Raw genomic sequence first — 20720 nt, forward strand, 5'->3', positions numbered from 1 at the left:
CTTCACCACTCCACCCGTGGTGCACGGAGCGATGTTTCCGCCGTGCCGTGCGGCTGACGTCTGGCTAGTTACCGCGCACCGCCGCATGGAGCGCTCAAGTCGTCCTGCCTGCCCCCTCGCCTGGTCCAAATAAATAACAGATGCACGCGCACTTGCTATCATAATCAAATAGAAAAATAATTTTGTTTCATAATCAAATAGAAAAAAAAATATTTTGTTTCATAAAAAAAATAGAAATTTGTTATACTTAATAAAATACAGATTATCTAATCACAATTAAATACAGAAATATACAAAAAAAAAAACGAGTACATTTCGTAAAAAATATTGTGTGTGTTGCAGGTATTCAGTGCTTCTCCTTGCGTCGAGCTACTCCCCAGTGTGATCCGCTTGGAGAACGCCTGTCTGCCCTCTGGAGTTCCGTGCGGTTCTGCCACGTTTCCGGTCAGTACATAAAACATAGTAATTTTGACGTCAGTGTCTTTGCGCTGTCTTGAAAAAAAAATTTCGAGTGCTAAGCCAGGTGGTCTCTTTTCTATGTTTAAGGTTCCTGTGTGCTGTACGGCGTTCCAGCCCTCCTCGTTGTGCGTGCGTGCAGTACACACAGAGTCGTTCCTGTGTTCTTCTGGTGAGTTGAATTTAATTATTTTATGCGTGTGTGCTTGTTTCTGATGTTTTGTGTGTGCGTGTGTGTTTGTACGTGCGTGTAATTGTCTTTATGCAAGTGTATTTTGTTTGTGTGTAGGTGTGGTTGTAATTATGCACGTGTATTTGTTTGTGTGCGCTCGTGGTTGTATTTATGCACGTTTATTTGTGTGTGTGTATGTGTGTGTGCGCTCGTGGTTGTATTTATGCACGTTTATTTGTGTGTGTGTGTGTAGTTGTGTGTGATAATTATGATGTTCTTGTTGCTATAATTTTCCGCCCGTGTTACAGACTTCATCATGAAGAGGACCGCGTCTGGTGCTCCCGTGGCAGCCGGCCAGCCCTCAACATCGGGAGCCCTCCAGCCCTCGACATCGGGAGCCGTCCAGCCCTCGACATCGGGGCCAGCACAGGTATGTGCACCGTCACCAGGGAATGGGTGTGCGTACTGTGGCAAATTGTTTTCCGCTAGCCGTAGTGCCAGACGGCATGAGCGCATCTGCGCAGCTAATCCTGGCTGTAATACAGCAAGCCAATGTCATATCTGCGGTATGACAATAAGCCGCAAGGACAGTTTGGCCCGCCATATGAGAACGTGTGAGGGCACCGTCGAGCACAGCACAGGCTCGAGGTGCATTCACTGCGGGCAGCAATTTGAACATAGTCACCATGCCAGACGCCACGAGAAGAGTCAGTGCTCATTCAACCCTGAGCGCATATCATTTACATGCACTACATGCCAGGGCGAATTCACACGTAAAGATACGCTGTTTGTGCACATCAAGACGTGCAAGGGCCTGGCTCCCAAGAGACGGTGCGTAGACGTGACCTCCGGCCTGCAACAGCCCGGCCCCAGCACTCGTCCGCAATACGTGGCGAGTGTGCCCGACCAGGCACAGCGAGACTTGGAGGCGCAAGCGCCAGACCAGGCTCAGGTTGACTTGGAGGCAGGCGGTACCGGGTTCGTTGAGGCGGAGAGTGCGTTCCGCCGCAACCTAAAGACCTTAGTGGCAGTCAACAATGGTGCGACCAAAGATATTTGCACGTACCTGGGCGAAATGAAAAATAATTTGATCAATCGCATTTCCCAGGAAGTACGTGAAAATGGCCCAGTTAAGTTCAATGTATGGCTTGAATGCGATTATGCCAAGCCCGCTCCCTTCGATGAAGGTGTCGACAAGAGGGCGTTCAAGACGAAGAATGTACCCATCTACGAAGAGAGCGACATTGAAGAGGCAGTAACGGAATGCATTGAGAAAATATGTAGGGAGGAAGACGAATACGTCAGTAAAGGCTCGGGGTGGACTCTGTCTGCAGTAAAGAAAATTCAGCTCCGCTTCAACAAGTTAGTACCACTGCGAGTCTCCTCCTACATTGATCTGCCTGCTGTCATCAAGAACCGTGAAGCATGCATAAACCCTAAGAACCTGGAAGACAACGAGTGCTTCAAGTGGGCCATACTGGCGCGGTACGTGGAGGGGGTGAGTCCTCAACGTGTGGACAAGCGCTACCACGACCTGGAGGGAAAATTTGATTTTTCAGGATTGGAGTTCCCTACCCCCCTCCACCAAATCAAGATCTTCGAGAGGAACAACAAAGAAGTGTCTGTCAACGTCTACAACATTGACGAGAACGACAAGATCGCGCCAGTGCGTGTGGGGAAGGAGGAAAAGCAACATCATTTCGACCTCCTGCTTCTGTCGAACGAAGATAGTAACTCTCATTTCTGCTATATTAAGAACTTCTCAAGACTCGTCCGACCTCAGATCACTGCCCACACAGAAAAGATTCATGTCTGCAAGAGATGCTTCACGTACTATCACGATTTGCCACGTGAATCAGGACTGTCAGGGCAGCAGTGTCTCGACGCGCACAGAAAGTTCTGCAACACCCATGCTCCCGTGCGCGTCGAGATGCCTAAAGCTGACAAGAACGGCCAGCCCCCAGTCCTGGAGTTTAAAAATTACCACCACATGACAAAGATGCCCATCGTCGTTTATGCGGATTTTGAAGCCCTGCTAGTACCCATCCCATCATGCCAGCCGGACCCCCAGCAATCGAGCACACAGGCCTACCAGAAGCACGAAGCCTTTAGTTATTGCATATATGTAAAGGTAGATACTGATGTGATCCCAGCCACACTCACCGCCTCGCTGCCACAAGAGCCGATGCTATACAGGGGGCCCGATGATGAAGAAAAATTCGTGGAGGACATAGTCGATATTGGGAATCGGGTGAAGGAAATATACCAGACCAGCCTGCCCATGACGCCGCTGACGGCTCAAGAGTATGCCAGATTCGCCGCAGCCCAACAGTGCTGCTACTGTAATACAGTATTTACCATGGAAAATTATAAAGTCAAGGACCACGACCACTTCAGTGGAAAGTACCTTGGTGCCGCCTGCAACAGCTGCAATCTTCTGCGCAGGCGGCCCAAGAAGCTTGTTGTGTACTTCCACAACCTCAGCTACGACGAGAAGTTTATCATCAAGAAACTGGGCTACGACAACAAGGAAATATTCATAATCCCCCACACGCAGGAAAAAATGATAACATTTTCGAAAAGTCTGGGCAACAAATTCTCCGTACAGTTTATCGACACTTTCAGGTTCATGGCACGAAGTTTGGCGTCCCTTGCATCGTATCTGCCAGCCGACAAATTCAAAGAGACTTCGAAATATTTCACACCAGAAGAAATGTCCCTCGTCACGAGAAAGGGTATATTCCCCTATGATTATGTTTCCAGCTGGGAGAAACTGGACGAGCCACAACTGCCTGCAAAGGAAGAATTTTATAATATGTTAAATGACAGCCATATAAGCGATGCAGAATACAGTCATGCGCAGGCAGTGTGGAACAAGTTCGGCTGTGTGACCCTGGGCGAGTACAGCGACGTATATTTAAAGACGGACGTTCTGCTTCTTGCAGACGTTTTCGAGAACTTTCGTCAGCTCTGTCTCGACACGTACGGGCTTGACTGCAGCCACTACGTCAGCTCCCCAGGGTTCACGTTCGACGCCATGTTGAAACAGACGCAGGTACGACTAGAGCTTATAACCGACTATGACATGTATATGTTCATCGAGGCTGGGATCAGGGGTGGGGTGGCACAAGTGGTCAAGCGCCACTGCAAGGCCAACAACGTCTGCCTTACCCGCACCTACGATCCCAGCCAGTCGTCGAAGCACATACTCTATCTGGACGCCAACAACCTCTACGGATGGGCCATGTCGCTGCCGCTGCCAGTCAGAAGCTTCAGGTGGGTGGGCGCTGATATCGACGTGATGTCGATACCTGACGAGGGGCGGATGGGGTACATCCTAGAAGTTGATGTAGAGTATCCGTCTGCCCTCCACGAGGAACATAAGGACCTGCCGTTCCTGCCCGTCAGCCAGTGCCCGCCCGGCTCGAGACAAACTAAATTAATGACAACTCTCGAGCATAAGGAAAATTACATCATCCATTATAGAAACCTGAAGCAAGCTCTCCAGCACGGACTGCAAATAAAGAAAATTCATAGAGTACTTCAATTTGAGCAGCGTGCGTGGATGAAGTCCTATATTGAAAAAAATACGATTATGAGACAACATGCTACAAATGATTTCGAGAAGGAATTCTTCAAGCTGGCAAACAATGCATGTTTTGGTAAATTATTAGAACAAAAGAGGAAGAGGCAGCGGATGGAACTCGTATGCAGCGAGAAGAGGCTGCGGAAAGTAGTGGCAAAGCCAGCGTTCCAGGACAGGACAGTTCTCGATGAAAACTTGGCTCTGATCAAACTCCAGCATGAGAGTATCCTCTTTGACCGCCCTATATATGCGGGGTTCTCGGTCCTGGACTTGTCCAAAACGCTCATGTATAATTTCCACTATGATGTGATGAAACAGAAATATAAGGACAACATCACGCTGGCGTACATGGATACGGACAGTTTCATCTATGAAATCAAGACGCGCAATTTCTACCAGGACCTGGCCGACGACTCTGCGCTCATGAGCGTGTTTGACACGAGCGCGTATCCCATTGGTCACCCCTGCTACTCACCCACCAATAAAAAAGTGGTGGGCAAATTCAAGGACGAGTGCAATGGGGTGACGATGGAGGAGTTTGTCGGCCTCCGAGCAAAGCTATATACATACAGATATGGGGAAACGATTACAAAGAGAGCAAAAGGAATACAAAAGTGCGTTGTAAAAAATAAAATATTATTTGAAGATTTCCTCGAGGTCCTGGAGGAACACACAACAAAGCGCGCGCAAGTCCGATCCATACGGTCGCACCAAATGACATTATACACAGAATGCTCGAATAAAATATCACTCTCATGGTACGATGATAAACGCATAATATGCGATGATGGTATACACACATTACCATATGGCTACAATGGTTAATGTTATTTTAACCATACCGCAGTATTTATGCAAAAAGGTATTTTTTTCCTTCCACGAAAAAAGGAACTGAACAAATAACATGAAATGTTGAAACTGGTGTCTGTGCTCGTACGTTTCGCGCAGTGTTCTCTGACGGTGTCCCAGGCTGTTGTGGTAGCCGAGAAGAAGACCCTGACTGGAATCTGTACCGTGATGTACGAGTATGGGACTAGTGTTTGCTACTTGGTAGCCACCCATGTCTCTGTTGATTTGGTGTACATAGCCTTCGTCGATGGATTTTTCATCGTTGGTTTCCTGAGTCCGCTCGTTGTAATTATGTTGCACCCACACTCTTTCGTGGTGCTTTTTTTGGTTTGTTTTTTTTACACCTAGATTTTTGGTTTTCTGGTGCTATTTTTTCCTTGATTTCTTGCACTCCACACTGTTTCGTGGTGCGATTCGTTTTGTTCATGCACCCACACTGTTTCGTGGTGCTTATTTGGTTGGTTGGTTGGGTTGGAAGTGGTGGTTTTATGCACCTACGTTAATTTGTGGTGCTGTGCTCTCTTGGTTGGTTGGTTGGGATGGAAGTGGTGGTTTTATGCACCTACGTTAATTTGTGGTGCTCCGTTTTTTGGTTGGTTGGTTGGGTTGGAAGTGGTGGTTTTATGCGCCTACGATGTTTTTGTGGTGCTACATTTTCTTGGTTGGTTGGTTGGGATGGAAGTGGTGGTTTTATGCACCTACGTTGTTTTGTGGTGCTGCATTTTCTTGGTTGGTTGGTTGGGATGGAAGTGGTGGTGTTTTGCACCTACGATGTTTTTGTGGTGCTGCGCTCTCTTGGTTGGTTGGTTGGTTGGGATGGTGGTTGGTTGGTTTTATGCACCTACGTTAATTTGTGGTGCTTCGTTTTTTGGTTGGTTGGTTGGGTTGGAAGTGGTGGTTTTATGCGCCTACGATGTTTTTGTGGTGCTACATTTTCTTGGTTGGTTGGTTGGGATGGAAGTGGTGGTTTTATGCACCTACGTTAATTTGTGGTGCTGTGCTCTCTTGGTTGGTTGGTTGGGATGGCAGTGGTGGTTTATGCACCTACGTTAATTTGTGGTGCTCCGTTTTTTGGTTGGTTGGGTTGGAAGTGGTGGTTTTATGCGCCTACGATGTTTTTGTGGTGCTACATTTTCTTGGTTGGTTGGTTGGGATGGAAGTGGTGGTGTTTTGCACCTACGTTGTTTTTGTGGTGCTGCATTTTCTTGGTTGGTTGGTTGGGATGGAAGTGGTGGTTTTATGCGCCTACGATGTTTTTGTGGTGCTACATTTTCTTGGTTGGTTGGTTGGGATGGAAGTGGTGGTTTTATGCACCTACGTTAATTTGTGGTGCTGCATTTTCTTGGTTGGTTGGTTGGGATGGAAGTGGTGGTGTTTTGCACCTACGTTGTTTTTGTGGTGCTGCATTTTCTTGGTTGGTTGGTTGGGATGGTGGTTGGTTGGTTTTAAGCATCCTCGTTGTTTGCGATGCCGCGTTTTTTGGTTGGTTGGTTGGTTGGGATGGCAGTGGTGGTGTTTTGCATCCTCGCTGTTTGCGATGCCGCGTTTTTTGGTTGGTTGGTTGGGATGGCAGTGGTGGTGTTTTGCATCCTCGTTGTTTGTGGTGCTGCGCTCTCTTGGTTGGTTGGTTGGGATGGCAGTGGTGGTTTATGCACCTACGTTCATTTGTGGTGCTGCGTTTTTTGGTTGGTTGGTTGGGTTGGAAGTGGTGGTTTATGCACCTACGTTGGTTTGTGATGCAAGAATTTTTTTTACACTGATGCGTTTTTTTACACCGATACGCTTTTTTACACTCATGCGTTTTACACTGATGTGTTTTACACTGAGGCGCTTTACACTGATGCGTTTTACACTCATGCGTTTTACACTGATGCGTTTTTTTACACTCATGCGTTTTACACTCTTGCGTTTTACACTGATGCGTTTTTTTACACTCATGCGTTTTACACTCTTGCGTTTTTTTACACCAATGCTTTTTTACACCAATGTGTTTTTTTATGCATCGATGGGCTCCTTACGCCGATGGTGTCAAGCCGATGGGCTCCTAACATCGATGGTGTCATGATGATGGGGTCACTACGATGGGCTCCTATCATCGATGGGGTCATGACGTTGGGCTCCTTACATCGGTGGTGTCATGTCGATGGTGTCACCGCTGGACTGTTACGTCGCTGGGTTCCACAGTCGTTGACATGCAAGATTTCGGCGTTGTGTGTCAACGCTGGACTGTTACGCCGCTGGGTTCCACATTCGTTGGCATGCAAGATTTCGGCGTTGTGTGTAAACGCTGGACTGTTACGTCGCTGGGTTCCGCAGTCGATGACATGCAAGATTTCGGTGTTGTGTGTCAACGCTGGACTGTTACGTCGCTGGGTTCCACAGTCGTTGGCATGCAAGATTTCGGCGTTGATACTTCGTTGTTACTGGTCAATTTCAGCGTTTGTATGTGACATTTGATAGTTTAAGCACGTGATTGTGTCAATGTATCATATGCTAGTTCTTTCTGGTAGGCTTGCATCGTTGTAATGGGCCACGGCTAAATAGAGACGTTGTTCATAAGTACTTGACTACATATGTGATGTATATTGCATATATGGAGGCAAGGGGCTTGTGCGTGACCTGCCTGTTTAGCGGTGTCGGTCTCAAGCCCGTTCCGAACACAGAGAGCTGCGATGCAAGCTTTTTTTGTTTGGGTACTAATATTCTGTTTAAGTATTTAGCAGGTGAGCAGTTGCTGAGATGGAGGGAGAGAGATTCAGCGTGAGGAAGAGAGGGAGTCGGTGAGATGGAGAGAGACGACGGGGCGAGCGTGGGCTGCTGACAGAAAGACCTGCGAATCTACACACATGCATACATGTCAAATAAAATATGGATATATATTTATTGTATATGTTAACGAAAATATATCTGTAAAATTTTTGAACTTTGAGTTTTATTTCTATACTACTAATACCCTTGTTTTTTAAATTGCTAATTTTTTAATATAATTTATGCTTGGAATTTAATTGCTGAAAATAATGTAAAATGATTATTATATTTTCATTTTTTTTCGAAAGAGTATAATTGTTAGACTTTACAGAAAAAAATACAATGAAATAAAGGTGAAATGAAAATAGACAATTACATTGGTAATCATTTTTTTTATTTACATAATTTCATCAGTCGATGTCATTGGGAACAATATTTACAATTGCAATAAGGAATAAAAAAAATTAAACATCACTGTAGTAATAAGGATGCTCATAGAGCCACAGCTTCAGTAACTGGCTATTACAATGTGCACAGTGGAAACCATTATAAAATTTATCACACTTTTCAATTTGGTTTCCGTACATCTTTAACAGTTTGTTGAAGCCAGGACAGTTGCCTTGTTTACGTAGGTCAATTACATTGGCACTACACAGATCACTCACAATACGTTTCTGTTCATTACCACGGACGTAGACAGCGTCGTCTTCCGGCTCGACGAGATCACGTAGCACGGATGTAAGTTGTTCATAGTCCACATCACCTTCATTCCACGAGAGTCCGTTCACTTCATAGGTCAGACGTCGGTTCTCGCGTTGAGAGAATCTGTCTAGCTTAGTCCAGTCACACGGCGGTTTAAAGATGTATTCGCTAGTCTTGACTTCGTCACCTCCAATGACGGACGTCACGGACAGTTGCTTCACTACAGACCCCTTTTGGGACGTAAGACACTGGACGTTGACAAGAAAGAGTGTCATATTGTCATTACTCACAGTTACGCATACGACGAGGCTGGAGTGACGTGACTAAGATGCTGGCTCTGCGAGGATGGCGCTGTGAGGCCGGAGAGCTGACACTACAAGGCTGTGAGGCTGGCCTTGACGGAGACCGGGACGTCTGGATGCTCGCAGCTGTGACCCCTGGCACTCAGGAGCTAGGCTGCTGCTGCCGCTGCCACGCATCTCGTCGCTTCTTGCACCATGATTTCATGTGCGGCGTGTCGGACACGGACGACATATCCTTGTCGCACTCGGTGCATGGTAGACAGTCTTTGATGTCTGGGTATAGCTGCAGGTACACCGGCAGGAACTTGTAGACGTATCTTATCTCGTACGGGGCGTAGACCAGGAGAAACTCCTTTGGTAGATAAGGTAACTCCGTCTCCTTATCCAGTGCCGCAAGCGTGCGCACTTTACCATATGCTAAGATGGCCGTCAAGATCTTTGCTCCGCTCCCACAACACGTAAACATCGTCTTTCCTTCAGGCTGGGAGCCACGGCAAACACTGACGGCTCCCGGGTCCTGCGGCCGGTATTTATAGGCTAAAAGGTAGAATAGGGGTGAGGAGGAGGGTAGGGGTGCGAATGACGTTAAGGTGAGGGAGGGAGTGGTGGAGGAGGGTGGCTATTACGATAAAAAATAATAATAAATTAAAAAAGGGGAGGGGTTGGTCGTCATGTGCGAGAAAAATAATTTTTTGGGGGGGTGAAGGGGGGGGGGGGTGTAAGTTCGTATATGCATTGGTACCAGTGGTGGGGGTCAGTCTGCTAGCACCCACCATTGAGGAAGGAGCCTGTCGCCATTTTTAATTTTTTTTGACCTCGTCGGGTTCGAACCGAGGACTCCAAACTCCGTGTCGTAAAAGTATATTTTTTATAAATATTTGATTAAAATTTTATTAATTGATTTTTTTTATAATTTTTAAAAAAATTTTCGTTGAAATCGGATAATAAATAAAAAAGTTAAAGATGGCGGCCGTAACCAAAATTGCAATGGTGACGTCATCATCCAATATGGCGGAAAACAAAATGGCGGAATTTTCGAGAAAACAAAATGATGTCATCCAAAATGGCGGATCCAAGATGGCGGATCCAAAATGGCCGTCGGGGTCAAGGTCAAGGTCAAATGTCAAGGTCACAACCATCCAAGATGGCCGCCGTGACGTCACAATACAATATGGCGGACACCGGCACCGGCACCACACCCAGAACCCAGATCTCGGACATACATTTACATACTACTGACACTTCCTATGCACCTCGTCGACTTCACTATTCTATTTCAACTGATCTTTAGCGTCCGCCATCATTAATATCTTTTTAAACCTTTTTCGTTATCTTCGAGGCTTGCCCTGGGTAGTAGACTGCTTAATTATTCATTTAAGTCCAGAAGGACATTTTAAATCAAAGACATGACTTAATCTCTAGGCCAGGCTATGCGGTGTCTAGGTCCGCCTCGATAAAGCGGTTGAGTTGTCATTGGCATCTTTTTGCAGCTTGCTATGTAGAGTTTATGTTCATTACCTACTGTGTTCACTCACGTACATCTTGACTAAAATAAAACCTTACAACCAGATCTGTGAGTATTTGATTGTGCGACCATGTGTGATCCCGGCATACATAGGGGACCAGGGCGTGCGGGATGCCCTAAGAGCCCATCGAAGATCATCATTGGGCAGTAGGTTGGTAGGGTATACTTAACACCGTATAAGGGGGATCGAGCCTAGCACCCACATGGGCCATGTCACGACCCAGAGACGGAGTCGCTAGCTGGGTACACGTGTTATAGGTGCAGTGGTTGGCACCCATGGTAGACAGTGTATGATGTAAAATGGTGTATTGTGAATGAAAGTTGAGCACTGATAAATATAAATAAAAATAAATAAGAAATTAAACATGGCACAGTCGACAGGATTTAGCATTAACCTAAATGGTTACACTAAGGAATTTATGTCCATGCCAGTAAAATAAGTGAAAGTAGGCACAGACTAAAATTGTAAACAATGGTCGTAAGTGGTGGGGTTAAGTTACCACCGGTCTTGGACTTGCACAGTAAGAATGCATATGCGGACTGGAAGTTTTGGGAGTTGGAATTTGAGGACTACCTTGTCAGCATGGGACAAGACAATGCTCAGGATAAGGTTAAGATTTTTCTTTTATGAAATATAATGGGCAGTGCATCCTCTCGCATTTTGTCAACCATTGACATGTTGGAAGATGATCGAAATAGTTATGTAAAGGTGAAACAGGCCATAGAAAGTATGTACGAACCAGGGTCAGTGAGGTCTTTGAACGATATATATTGATTCAACAGTGCCAAAAGGAAGGGGCAAGTTTTGACCATTTTTTCACAGCCCTATGGCAGCTTGTCAGTAACTGAAATTATAATCACAGCACTGGCGAAAGTGCAGAAAACAAGATGCTTCGGGATCGTATTGTTCACGGTGTTCAAGATAAAGCTGTCCAAGAAGCCTTGCTACGAGTAGATAATCTCACATAAGAAAAAGCAGCAGCACAGTGGAGGGCATGTGAGCAGAGCAAGCAGCAAGCACATCAAATACACAGCAAGAGTGTTGATAGTGAGCATGAATCTGTTACTTCGGTTAGGAAAAGCTCAAGTGCACAGTGACAGAGACCGGTGAAAGACTTGGAAACAAGGGGAGACTTCCAGTGTGGGCGATGCCAGTCAGTTCATGGCCCCAAAGCATGCCCGGCGTATGGAAAGAAATGTGCAAAATGTGGAGTTCTGAATCATTTTGCAAGGTCGTGTAGAGTTCGGAAGGTACAAGTTGTGAAGCAAATTGAATCGTGCAGCTCACAAGAAAGCCTTTATTGTGACAATGTCAGTGTAACACTAGTCCCTGTTAATGTTAGGGGTCGTGTTAAAAGAGAAAGGGACAATGGTGCTACCTATCCCAATGAGTGACGAGAGACGATAATTGCTGAAGGTGTAAAAATGATGGGGAAATTGGACACCGGTGCACAGGTTAGTGTGCTAGAACTTCAGATCTTTAAACAAGTTGACAAGCAGTTTAGGGTTGAGCCCACAAATGTTAAATTAAAGACTTTGGATGGGGTCATCACACCCGTGGATAAAGTTGACGACAGTCGTCGTACCCTCCCAGATACAGAGGCCGTACCTGGCCACCGACGCGGGCCTGAGGGGGCCTGTTTTCCCCCCCCCAGTGAACCCCAGTGTGTGCGACGGCCAGGGACGCACCCGCGTGCGCCCTAGCATGCCAACGAGTGTTTTTTCTATGTGACTTTATCTTTTATTTCAGTGTGTATATATTTGTAAACGATTAAGGGATTTGAATGTGTGTAATTAACTTATTTTATTTATTATTCATTGTGCAAGTTCGCTGTGTAATTAATGTCTCGTGTATGTCTTTGTAAATAATTCAATAACTTTTTCTGAAGCGTTTCGCCGTAGTATGTAATTGCAGCCTGGCGCGCCGCGGGACGGAGCTCTCTCCCACGCCGGCCGATTTTCCCCTCCCTCCCAGCCACCCGCGGGCGCCGGCCCACGGGCGAGCGGGGAGAGGCAGTCGCGTCCTGGTCTCGAGCGGAGACAGACGTGTTCGTTGCTCCGCGAGCCGCGCACGTTGCGCTCGGGATTGAACGTTCGCTCAGTCCGCAGTCGGTCACGGCAGCTGAGCTGCCACCGCGAATCAGCTTAGCATTGTTAACTTACGAGTCATCGGGAGACGTGTCTAGCGGGCAGTTTCTACAACGCGAACGTGGTGCTACGAGTCTCTGAACTTTTCGCCGTCCACGGAACATTACGTAACGGGCCGCGTATGTACAGCGCTCCGTCTTCGGGCCCTCTCTCACTGAGTCAGCCTAGCATTAATAAACTTTACGATTCGCGCCGAAACGTATTTGAGAACCGCCCCGTCATCAGGGAGTCCGTGTCGCCGTGGTAGGGCACTTGTTCCGCGACGGTTCCGCCAGGCTGCGGCAGGACTTTATAAGCGTTAATAAAAGACGGCTCGTGAAATTCGTTAATGCCGTGTTCTGCTTGCGACAACCTACCAACATTCCTCGCAATCACTTCACTCTCCCTCCAGGTCCCGCCTTTCCCGGTCCCGGCCACGTTGGCCTGGACCCACACCTCTCCGACGAGGGCAGTACGGGCATAACAGGACATTTATTTCAACGGGAAAACGGGGACCTGAAGCCGAGGGACGTCATTTGGCGCCCAACTAGTGTGGCCGTAAGCATACGCAAGCGCACGCAAGCGCACGCAAGCGCACGCAAGCGCGCAGGTGCAGGACAGAACGGAAGCAGGTGCGGCTGCGCGGCGTGGGAGCGGCTCGAATTCGAGACGTCGCGCCGGCGCGCCGGCGGGAGATAACGCAGCGCGGGAACGGCGCGAACACGAGACGTTTCGGCGAGAGATAGCGCGTCGTGGGGGACAGAAATACAAGACGGCGGTGCAGCGGTATCCCGGACTGAAGATAACGCGCTGGGGAGGATCGTATTGTATTACTGGGGGAGATTGTGTTCACGATCCGCGGATCAGTAGCACAGGAGGACAGGATGGCGTGGAAACAGGCGGGACAAGAAAGATACGATCTAATCAGTTTCGAAACGGACTTGTGTGAGGAGGGAGACTCCGCGAAAATGGACGTAAAAAACGAGGTGTGCGGGTCCGGCGGCGCGGCCGAGGGCGCGAACAGCACGGACAGCACAGTTGAGGACAGTAATCGGGAACAGGGGGACAGGCACGCGGACGCAGATGGGCCGGTAGTGCGGTACGTGAGCGCGCAGTTTGAGTTGCCAGAGTTTGCGGGGAGAGACAACGAGGACCCGCGGGAGTTTTTGCGGGAGTGTGAACACCTCCTAAAACTGTACGAAGTGCGACGGGCGGAGTGGACGCCGCGAGTGGCGGGACAGCTCCGCGGTGAGGCAAGGAACTGGTGGTCAATGGCCGGGAGTTTTGATACCGAGTGGGGACATTTTGTACGCCAAGTCAAAACTAGGTTTGATAACGATCAGGCGCGGGCAATGTGTTTGCGGACATTTTATTGCCGAAACCAGGAGGAGGACGAGAGTGCAGAGCAGTTCATTTACGAGAAGTTACGCATGTTCCGCCGATTGGGGACAAGTGGGGACGTGAGTGCGGCGTTGCCAACCATTGTCGAACAATTGCTGCCAGAGTTTCGCCCCTTCATGAGGACGGCTGCTGGTCGTGACACGGAGGAGTTCGTGGCCCTCGCCCGCGTGATCGAACGTGACATGTCGCAGTGGAGGACGGCACTCAGGGGCGCGAGAGCTCCCCGTGCTCGCTCGGGGCCGCGGGGGGTCACCGTCACAGAGGTCACGGACAGTGACTTGGCCGTGGTGAGCTACGCCGGCGGCGCGGGACCGCGCAGGACAACAGACCGCGGTGGCACCAGGGAACGCCCGGAACCAGCTGCGACAGGAGGAGGACGTCACGAGCGGACAGATACGAGAGAGAGGGACGAACGTCCGCCGCGATGCCGTTTTTGCCCGGACGCGTACCATTGGCATCGCCTCTGCCCCACCAGAGCCGCGTGGGAGGAGGCGCGCGAAGGCAACACGTCGCAGGCGGGAAACGCAGGACCGGGGGCGGAGGGACAACTGGGTGCCGCTCCCCGGCCCGCCAGCCACCGGCAGTCCCAGTAACTGACAGAACACGTCGACCACCACCGGCGCCTACTGCACTAACGTCCTGTATGCCGCCGGGAAGCAGGGGACAACGGGACTACTCCTCATCAGCTGTCCCCACGCCGAGGCAACTGCGGGGACAGCTGACTGCCGGCGCCACCACCGCGGCCCTGAGGCCGGGTATACCAGGGCCGGACCAGCCGCCTCGTCGACACGCCGTCGACGGGGTGGACAACCAGAGCGTCAGCGCAGGCATCCCGCCGGCCATCTCCGTGCAGGGACAGCTGACTGCCGGCGCCACCACCGCGGCCCTGAGGCCGGTTATACCAGGGCCGGACCAGCCGCCTCGTCGACACGCCGTCGACGGGGCGGACAACCAGAGCATCAGCGCAGGCATCCCGCCGGCCATCTCCGTGCAGGGACAGCTGACTGCCGGCGCCACCACCGCGGCCCTGAGGCCGGTTATACCAGGGCCGGACCAGCCGCCTCGTCGACCTGTCGTCGACGAGGTGGACCACCGGAACGTCAACACGTCGGCGCCGGAGCGAGCCGCGGACCTCGCCGCGAGTTCCCCACGCCCGGACGGCCAGGTGGCCGGGGGCGGTGGGGGACAGACGACTGCACAGCTGGGGCAGGTCGGCCCCGAGGAGCCGGAGCTGCTGCGAATTCCTGTCCGCGCTAACGGGCGGGAGATGCTGGCCCTGGTGGACACCGCCGCCAGCCGAACCTACATCGCGGCCCACCTGGTGGGAGCGGAGGCAGTGACACCGCGGAGGGAGCTGGTGCAGCTGGCCACCAGGGACGCCGTCGTTGCAGCAGGGGGCATCACTCAGGTAACAATGAGCATCGTTGGTCACGTTAGCCACGTCGAGGCCTGGGTGGTCCCCGAGCTCCGCGAGGGGCTGATTCTGGGGGTCCCATGGCTGCACGAGGTCGACGCCACCGTGGAAGTACGAGCTGGCCGGATGCACTTCGGCACCCAGGGGCGCTGGACGGTGTACGGCGTGCACCAGGTTCCCCCCAGTCCCCCTCAGTCAGTCATTCGCCTAGAAGACCTTCAGCACGGTGTTCCAGAGGAGTACGTCGATGTCATCAACCATGTCCTCACCTCTCAGGCACAGGTATTTGCGGCCGCGGACCGGCTACGACGGACAAACGTGACGGAGCACCGGATACCGATGGTACCGCACCGCCCTCCCTTTGAGAAGGTATACGGATTTGGCATCCGGGAACGGGAGGCCATACAGACTCAAATTGACGAGATGTTACGTGACGGGGTAGTGGAACCCAGCACCTCCCCGTATAACTCACGGGTGGTGCTGGCCACCAAGAAAGACGGAAGTCTACGCTTTTGCGTAAACTTCAAGGCGATAAACAAACTGACCATTCCCGCCCCGCCCCCGCAGATCAATATCACAGACGCACTGGCAGGACTGGGGGACGCCACTATTTTCACGACACTAGACTTAAAATCAGGCTACTGGCAGGTGCCGGTATGTCTGGAGGACCGCCCTAAGACGGCATTTACGGCACCAGACGGTCGACGTTACCAGTTCTGCGCCATGCCGTTTGGTCTCATGGACGCCCCTGCCACGTTCCAGGCCCTGATGGTACGTGTTCTGGATGGGTACATTGGTGAGTTCGCCAGTGCCTATCTGGACGACGTTATCATCTGGTCCAGGACGTGGGAGGAACACGCGCACCATCTGGCATTGGTGCTAGAACGTATGGCCAGACTTGGACTGACGTGCGCCCCAAAGAAATGCCACATTGGGGCCACGGAAATAGAGTTCCTAGGACACATAGTGATGGCGGAGGGGTGCCGCCCCCGACCTGAGCAGTTGGAGCTAATAGAGGGAAAGGGGGCACCGAAGACCAGGAAGCAGCTCCAGAAGCTGCTGGGGCTGCTCAACTGGCTGCGGTCCTTCGTCCCCGACTTCGCCACGGTGACGGCCCCGATGACGGACCTACTGTCGCCGAAGACTAAGTTCCGGTGGACCCCCGCCGCGGACGAGGCCTTGCGACAGGTGAAGCGCCGGTTCAGGAACTGTCACACGCTCTCACGCCTGGTGCCCAGCCGCCCCATCTTCATCCAGACGGATGCGAGTCAGGAGGGGATGGGGGCGGTGTTGTACCAGATGGATGACCGGGGCGAGAGGCGCGTGATCGAGTACGCCAGCGCCAAGTTTGGGCAGGCTGAGCGGAAGTATCACGTGAATGAGCAAGAGTGCCTTGCGGTGGTCTGGGCCCTACAGAGGTACCGTCACCATGTCGAGGGCCGCTCATTCACACTGAGAACCGACAGCCAATGCCTCCGCTGGTTGGACTCCGCTCAGGGCCGGAAGTCTAAGTTCACTCGGTGGGCCATGCTGATCCAGGAATTCTCGTTCACGGTCGAGCACATTCCTGGACGTGAAAATCAGTTGGCCGACGAGTTGTCCCGGAATCCGGACCCTGAGAATGAGTTCCACGACGACCAGGGCTGGGAGGAAGTGCTCCTCCCTGAGCGTGAGCGCGGGGTAGAGGACTCGGTGCCGCGACCGTGCGCGTTGTACGCGCTGACAAGCCCCACTGCTCCTGCACCCGACGCGCGACCCGAGACTATGACTGACCTGCTGGCGTGGGTCCACGCGGCGCAACTCCGGGACCCCGACACCCGGACCCGACTGACAGAGTGTGGGGAGGGGGTGATACCGGGCTGCCGGAGCCTGAACGGGGTGCTCCAGACCAGGGGGGCTCACAGGTCGAGCGGGTGGCGGACCCACGTGCCGCCCGAGGCCAGGCGCTGGGTCCTGAGCTACCTGCATGACCACCCCCTGGCGGGACACCCGGGCGCGGAGCAGACGCTGCGTGAGGTCAGACGGACGTTCCGCTGGCCTGGCGACGCGGCAGAAGTGAGACGCTACGTGCGGGCCTGCCTGCGTTGCCAAGAGCGGAAGTCCAGGCGACCCGACGGCAAGGAGCAGCAGGTCCTACGACGGCCCCGGAATCCCTTCCACACTGTGGCGGTGGATATTATGGGGCCGTATCCTCGCACGTCCCGTGGTCGGCGATTCATTGTTGTGGTCATGGATGTCTTCACCCGCTGGGCGGAGGCGTTCGCAGTACCAAACGTGAAAGCCGGCACCGTGATTGCCCTGCTCGAGCGCGAGTTCTTCCCGCGATACGGGTACCCCGCGGTCCTGCTGACGGACAACGGGGTGCAGTTCACGGGGAGAAGCTGGCGAGTGTCCTGCGCGGGTTGGGGGGTGGAGCATCACACGACGCCCACCTACCATCCGCGCGCGAATCCGACCGAAAGGCGGAATCAGGACATTAAAACTCAGCTGCGCATCCGGTTGGACGAGGACCACACCAAGTGGGACCTGCACCTGCCGACGCTGCTGTTTTGCCTGCGCCGTCGGACGAACGCGGTCACGGGCCATTCCCCCGCTGAACTGGTGCAGGGCCGGAACCTCGCCCTGCCCGGGGAAGCGCGCGCAACCCCCGACTTGCACAACATGACCACGGACGATCTGCGCGAAGACGCCCGACGTCGCCAAGCTGACTACCTGACTAGACGTACGCCGCAGACGCACCAGCCCCCAGCACGACTAGAGCCTGGCCAGCAGGTGTTTGTTAAGTGTCATCACCTGTCGGCTGGCGAGCGGGGCTTTTGCGCCAGTCTGGCTCCTAAGTGGGCGGGGCCACAGGAGATCGTAGACAGACTGGGCACCACCTCGTACCTCGTGCGTCGCGCCGACGGACGGACAACTAAGGTGCACAGGGACGACATTCGACTGATAGGCGACCCGCACGACGAGTACGACCACGACGACAGCGGACCAGTGGATGGTGACGAGGCCTAGGATGACGTCACCGAAGGTGTACTGGCCGACCTCGGCGCCCCTGTGGTGGTACCGCCGGAGCCGGACCTGGGACGTCGACGGGGACACGCCCACCCCAGGTCACTGCGGGGGGTTGACAGGAACGTTGACAGGGACGACGACACACGGGACGGGACCGATGACAACGTCGCAGTAGGAGTCCTGGTCGACCTCGATGACCCCGTGGTGACGCCACCGGAACCGGATCAGGGACGTCGACGGGGACACGCCTACCCCGGGTCGCGGCGAGTGGCAGGCGAGAACGCTGACGGGGACGGTGACACACGGGACAGGACCGATGACAACGTCGCAGTAGGGGTCCTGGTCGACCTTGGTGACCCCGTGGTGACGCCACCGGAGCCGGATCAGGGACGTCGACGGGGACACGCCCACCCCAGGTCACTGCGGGGGGTGGGCAGGAACGTTGACAGGGACGACGACACACGGGACAGGACCGATGACAACGTCGCAGTAGGAGTCCTGGTCGACCTCGGTGACCCCGTGGTGACGCCACCGGAGCCGGATCTGGGACGTCGACGAGGACACGCCCACCCCAGGTCACTGCGGGGGGTTGGCAGGAACGTTGACAGGGACGACGACACCTGGGGCACGACACATGGACGGGCCCCCACGACGACACCGACTCAGCCTCCTACGGGGGGACAGCAAAAGGGGAACGGTGGTTGGCAACTGGCAAGAGGGGGCGGGGAACGGACGCCCGTCATAAGGGGCGGAAGGGGTCCGCGTGGCGCAAGCATGGCAGAGCTGGAGCGCTTCGTGGACCGGGTGCTCCCGCCTGATGACGTCAGCGCCTACGCCAACGACACTGATGGACCACTCATCGAGGACGTAACACATGACAACACTGCTCAGGGCGACCTGGTCGACCTGAGTGAACCAGTGGTGACGTTGCCGGAGCCTACCCAGAGACGTGGACGGAGGTACGTCCACTCCTGGGAACGGCGGGTGACGGGGACGGACGTGAGCAAGGACGTGACAGACGGGGTAACGGTCCGGCTCCTCAGTGGGGAGGGCGATGTCGACAGGGCCCAGCAGGTGGTCCTGGACTTGCCTTCCGGGGAGCCGAGGATGATCGCTCACGCGGGGAGGGGACCGGCGTTGCGCCGGTCCACGCGTGAGAAGACGGCCCCCCACTACCTCCGGGACTACGAGTGGGGGAGTCAGCGCAAACCCCGAGACGTAAGACAAACGACCGACGGGGGGTTACGCTGCAGCGTGATGCAGCTCCTGCCCCAGTTTGCCCGACCCGGACGGAATGACGTGACGAGCTCCGACGACCAGACAAGTGGCCGGACGCGGACGCGGCTGCCGGTCTAGGTCGGCGTCGGGGGCCAGGACGGCCTCGGGAGAGGGGGGGCATATGACGACAGTCGTCGTACCCTCCCAGATACAGAGGCCGTACCTGGCCACCGACGCGGGCCTGAGGGGGCCTGTTTTCCCCCCCCCCCCAGTGAACCCCAGTGTGTGCGACGGCCAGGGACGCACCCGCGTGCGCCCTAGCATGCCAACGAGTGTTTTTTCTATGTGACTTTATCTTTTATTTCAGTGTGTATATATTTGTAAACGATTAAGGGATTTGAATGTGTGTAATTAACTTATTTTATTTATTATTCATTGTGCAAGTTCGCTGTGTAATTAATGTCTCGTGTATGTCTTTGTAAATAATTCAATAACTTTTTCTGAAGCGTTTCGCCGTAGTATGTAATTGCAGCCTGGCGCGCCGCGGGACGGAGCTCTCTCCCACGCCGGCCGATTTTCCCCTCCCTCCCCGCCACCCGCGGGCGCCGGCCCGCGGGCGAGCGGGGAGAGGCAGTCGCGTCCTGGTCTCGAGCGGAGACAGACGTGTTCGTTGCTCCGCGAGCCGCGCACGTTGCGCTCGGGATTGAACGTTCGCTCAGTCCGCAGTCGGTCACGGCAGCTGAGCTGCCACCGCGAATCAGCTTAGCATTGTTAACTTACGAGTCATAGGGAGACGTGTCTAGCGGGCAGTTTCTACAACGCGAACGTGGTGCTACGAGTCTCTGAACTTTTCGCCGTCCACGGAACATTACGTAACGGGCCGCGTATGTACAGCGCTCCGTCTTCGGGCCCTCTCTCACTGAGTCAGCCTAGCATTAATAAACTTTACGATTCGCGCCGAAACGTATTTGAGAACCGCCCCGTCATCAGGGAGTCCGTGTCGCCGTGGTAGGGCACTTGTTCCGCGACGGTTCCGCCAGGCTGCGGCAGGACTTTATAAGCGTTAATAAAAGACGGCTCGTGAAATTCGTTAATGCCGTGTTCTGCTTGCGACAACCTACCAACATTCCTCGCAATCACTTCACTCTCCCTCCAGGTCCCGCCTTTCCCGGTCCCGGCCACGTTGGCCTGGACCCACACCTCTCCGACGA

At 53.1% G+C, this 20720-nt stretch overlaps 1 protein-coding gene across 1 annotated transcript; it reads left to right on the forward strand.

Annotated features, from left to right (window-relative positions):
- The first annotated feature begins 371 nt into the window (after positions 1-371).
- LOC134528792 (uncharacterized) lies at positions 372-5337 on the forward strand. The gene is made up of 3 exons (XM_063362458.1): positions 372-444; positions 547-628; positions 937-5337. The coding sequence occupies exon 3, from the start codon at positions 945-947 to the stop codon at positions 5037-5039; it is 4095 nt and encodes a 1364-aa protein (XP_063218528.1). The 5' UTR covers positions 372-444; positions 547-628; positions 937-944; the 3' UTR covers positions 5040-5337.
- The last annotated feature ends 15383 nt before the right edge of the window (positions 5338-20720 follow it).

The sequence above is a fragment of the Bacillus rossius genome, chromosome 2 (genome assembly GCF_032445375.1).
Source record: "Bacillus rossius redtenbacheri isolate Brsri chromosome 2, Brsri_v3, whole genome shotgun sequence".
NCBI lineage: Eukaryota > Metazoa > Arthropoda > Insecta > Phasmatodea > Bacillidae > Bacillus > Bacillus rossius.